This window comes from Vigna unguiculata, chromosome 11 (genome assembly GCF_004118075.2).
Source record: "Vigna unguiculata cultivar IT97K-499-35 chromosome 11, ASM411807v1, whole genome shotgun sequence".
Classification (NCBI taxonomy): domain Eukaryota; kingdom Viridiplantae; phylum Streptophyta; class Magnoliopsida; order Fabales; family Fabaceae; genus Vigna; species Vigna unguiculata.
The window spans coordinates 30,086,793-30,091,396 of NC_040289.1; the positions used below are offsets into that span (position 1 = coordinate 30,086,793).

Here is a 4,604-nt window from a genome sequence, read left to right on the forward strand (position 1 = left end):
AATTTTATAAAAATTAATTTTAATTATTAAAAAAATTGGGTCAAAATTGAATCAGAGATACATAAATATGGACTAAATTGAATCATTGAGACATATGTGGAGACTAAATTGAAATCAACACAATGACATCTGATGGTGATACTGAGACGTGACATTTCATTGCCACGTGGCACTAATAATGCCACGTGTTACACCAGGGACCTAACATGTGGTATTTTTAATTTTGTTTAAAATAAATAAATAAAATTTTAAATAATTTTAAAAAAATAATAACAAATTTTAAAAAATAAAAAAAACCACATATTGATACATGGCACACCCTTAACGACGTTAGTCATCTCCGTCTGAAAGGAACTTAATTGAATCACTTTTTCAAAAGTTGAAATGCAATTGACACTTTTTTTAAAAGCGGATACCAGATCGACACACCTTTACAAAAATAGGTACCATCCGAGTAATTAAACCTATTTGAAAATGATTTTGTATTCATGATAAGAAAGATTATAGTCTCTAATATCGAACCACACAATGAATCCAAAAATAGAAGCAACATAGCGTTTCTCAACTTGATTTTCTATGAATCAAAATGTTATTATGATGCTTTCGTCTGTATAGAAAGACAGAAGAAGAAAAAACAAAGCAAACTTTATTTAAATAATTAAAACTAACATGACATTTCACAACAAAACATGCATACATACATTATCATCCATTAAAACCAACTCCATTGTTTCCTTAACTTAATTTAAATTCACGAGCAACCAAATCTTTATCATCCTAGTTTTAATACTCAAATTATTCTTCAACATAAAAGTATAACCAATTTTATCATATTAAATAAATGTAGCAATTTTTTTCTAAAAACTTAAATACAATACTTCATGTCAATTAAGCTCAAAACATGAAGTAACTGAGGAGGGAAACTAAAATTCTTCAAATCATCGGTACATATTTATAGAATTCATGAAATTCATACAAACCATGTTATATATGAATATTGGTTTGGATTACTCCATGATCCAACCCAACCTAACTCAATTTAACTGATGTTGTATTTCATTTATGATTGGGTCAATTTCAACTCAATTCAATCCAAACTAACTAATTCTTATATGGGTTAGATGACGAATTTAATATAAAGGACTTGATACTCGATCCGAGACTTATTTTTATACTTGTGTTATATTTTTCTTTTCATATCTTGAATTAGTTCAAGAAAACTTGTTATGACTTGATTTATTAAATTAGTCGAAACCTAAATTATTTTTTAATTGGTTGAAAATTGAAATTTATATTTTACCAAAAACAAAACATCGATATAATTAACTTAATTCAATCTAATACAGTGAAGTGAAGACTAGATTAGATTAAATTTGATTTAACATAACAAATGCAAAATCCAACCAAACTTAATAAGTTTTAATATATTAAGTTATAGACTTGTCTAAGTCTTATTCAACTCAACCTAACTCGTGAACATCTCTAAAAATCACAAACAACTATTTTGTATGAATTGTCTTCAAGATTACATGACCATCAATTAAATAAGCTAGGTATGCCTTTTTAATATTTTTTAACAACTTTTATTTTTGAATTAAGAGTTGACAGTTAAGCTTATAAGAAATCCACGAGTCTAAAAAAAAAATTCTTTTCATATATAGCAAACTCTTTGATAATTTTGAAGGATAATTTAATGTCTGAGAACCTTATATTTATACATATAATACTTGGTTCTGGTGTAGGGGTTGAACGTCTAAGAAAACAACTTGTCAGGTCTTTAATCCATGGCTTCAATCGTTTGTTCAATCCACATGTTCGTTTGTTGATCGTGTTGTACCGGTTACATGCATTTTGATGCCTAAGTCAACTAAGGTTCGATCGGGCGAGAGCAATAAATACTATAATAAATGCTAGAGAAAAATCCTAACAACCATACATATGACTTGTATTTATAGTTTTTTACACAGGCCTGCAGTTAAGGTTAGGCTAATTAGGGTCCAATTGCTTTTTAAAACTGATTACTAACCTATTTACAATAACTATGAAGTTGCTTGATCTACTTAGACGTCATTCGGTCGGGCTTGTCGAACGGCGTCACACTTATCTTGCATAAGAGGACACTAGTATTGAATTTTGGGGATTGTTTATTGTTGGAACTGGAAGGGGAAACCGACCGGTAGCTAGTCGGTGTTACACATATTCATAAGGGGACCTTAGGATGGAATCCTATCTGTAGTCCAACTGTTGTCAATGACCGAGGGTTGCTTGGTTGCCGAGCGACTGCTGATTATTGCGCATAACATGTATTAATGGACCTCAAGATGGAATCCTTAAGACAGTCCAACTGTTGGCATTGGAAAGGGATCTGACCGACTCATGTTCGCTGTTGACTGCATAAATGCAAACCTTTTTTGAAGTAATCTTAATTGATTGACCGTCAGTCAACACATTACATCAACTAACAGACTACAACAATCAAGAAAAATCATATTTTGTCACAGGTGGTCAACAATTGACCGATCCGCTGGGCATACAATAAAATACCTTTTACATTATGAACATACTATTAGAATATTTTTAATACCACAAACTTTTGATGAATATTATCACTTAAACAATATAATATTACCTAACATTTTACTATAACAAGTTATTAAAAAATAATTACTAATAAATAAATCTTATTCTTTTTTTTTTTATGATGATGGATTTAATGCAAGGTTTTGAGTTTTGAATATTCCCTTTGAAGCTTTTGTCTTGATCTTGTGTTTTGAATCAGAGAGAATGTAAATGTAATCTTTCAGAGATTCTCTTTGGTAATGTTTTGGTAATGTATGAAGGATCATACATAAAATTGGCCATTTTGTGTATAGGGCTTATTGGGTCAAGCTTATTGTTTGTTGGTCATTTAAAATTTGTTAGACGGACTTCATCGTATATGATATAATCCAAGCCCAGAACTGGTATAGATATTTTTTATATTATTATCATTTATTATCGTGATTATTGTTTCTAAAATTAGTTCCAAAGTTTCAATTATATTGAGCAGAGGAGAGTAAATTATTAACGATGTGGGATAAAGAAATAGGATAACATAGGACCGAACAAGGAAGGAGCATAATTTTAAGGATTAGTGATTAGAAAAGTGAAATCCGAGCGCAGAGAGCGAGGTGGGACACGGTGAGTGCTTAGACTAGAAAGGTCAAAATTGAGGTTCTTTGGATTGTTGGTGGTGAATGGCGCAAGAAGAGGAACACCCATCTTCACCTATGCACCCATCTTCTTCATACACCTTCCTTCTCAACATCATGAGCAAAAGGAGAACCTGGGCATGTCTTTTTCTCTTTGTCTATGGAACCCTTTTGGCTTCTTCATGGAACTTCCTCCAATCCACGCTTTCATGGTACAATCTTCAAGTTCAGTCCTCCACCTCCGCCTGGCCGGCGCTCTACGCCTCCGTGCTTCTCGGCACCGTCTTTGGCCTCCTCTCCATGGTGGCGGCGCTGATGGTTATGGTTCCCGCGGTGGTGGTCACGTGGATCACGGTGGTGGTGCTGTTGGCCTTCTTTGGGAAGCCTAGGAGGACCCTGGTGGTGGAGGGGAGGAAGATGACGGGGGAGATTTTCGGGGTTGTGGTGAGGATTTTGTTGAAGGAAGGGAATTTTGTGGCTGCGCTTTGTGCTGTTTTGGGGTACTTTGCTCTTGTTAGAAGGAATGGGAATCAAGAAGGGGTTGTTGGTGAATCGTGAATGGTTGGTATTTGGTGGTGGAGTGGTTGGTTTTTTGGATTCTCACATGGGGTTTCCAAGGTTCTGCTGATTTGGTAAAGTGTCTTAATCTGTTTGGTTTTTTTGGGGGGTTGAGAGTAGCAAGGTGAAAGGTGAAACAAAATGTTACTTTACTTACTAATATGTGTAGATGCTTAGCTTCCGATGATGTCAGGGTAAATCCCAGTGTATGTTCTAGCTAATTCATTAATTTTTACTACCACTTACAAGCTTGTCTGTTTTTGCTGAATCTATAGATATGTATGTAATTGTTACAAATTTAGGTAATTTTGTTCACTTTTTTCTGATTTTTATCATCTGTTTGTGCAATCATGGACAATCTGATTGAGTTCTTGAGTTTTTTGGTGTTTCTTGAGTTCTCAACCAACTTTATTGAAGCTTAGAACCCAAATGGGGGAGTGATGAAATGTGTTGAAGTCAAATTAGGGAGTGGAGTGAAAAAGACTTTGTTGAGAATTTGATTAGATTAGAGGGTTTTGGAGCTTTTAAGTTAGCACAACACCTATTGAAAAGACAAGGAGTGTTCCTTGGTTTGCATGCATTCCCAACAAAAAACCGTGTTGTGTACCTAGTAAAGAACGAATTAATCAGAAACAACTTCTGTTGGAAGTCAAGTTTTGGTTGAAACATCTTTACCCAGAATAGAAAAGTTAATCATTGAACCATTGTCAAATTATCCGATGATAACAGACAACCACCCATTTCACCAAACATGTTACCAACTAGTCAAACTCAGTATCAGCATCTGAAAAGAAATGTTTTTCACAGAGAAGATTTTGTGCATGGCATGGTTGTTGAACCTGTGATGAGATGTCT

At 33.9% G+C, this 4,604-nt stretch overlaps 1 protein-coding gene across 1 annotated transcript; it reads left to right on the top strand.

Annotated features, from left to right (window-relative positions):
• The first annotated feature begins 3,042 nt into the window (after positions 1-3,042).
• Positions 3,043-4,075, top strand: LOC114168561. Its single transcript, XM_028053437.1, has one exon. The coding sequence runs from the start codon at positions 3,237-3,239 to the stop codon at positions 3,747-3,749; it is 513 nt and encodes a 170-aa protein (XP_027909238.1). The 5' UTR covers positions 3,043-3,236; the 3' UTR covers positions 3,750-4,075.
• Positions 4,076-4,604: the final 529 nt, after the last annotated feature.

What these genes read in the sequence shown, in the direction of transcription:
- LOC114168561 (XM_028053437.1), top strand. Translation starts at nt 3,237, where the DNA reads ATGGCGCAAGAAGAGGAACACCCATCTTCACCTATGCACCCATCTTCT.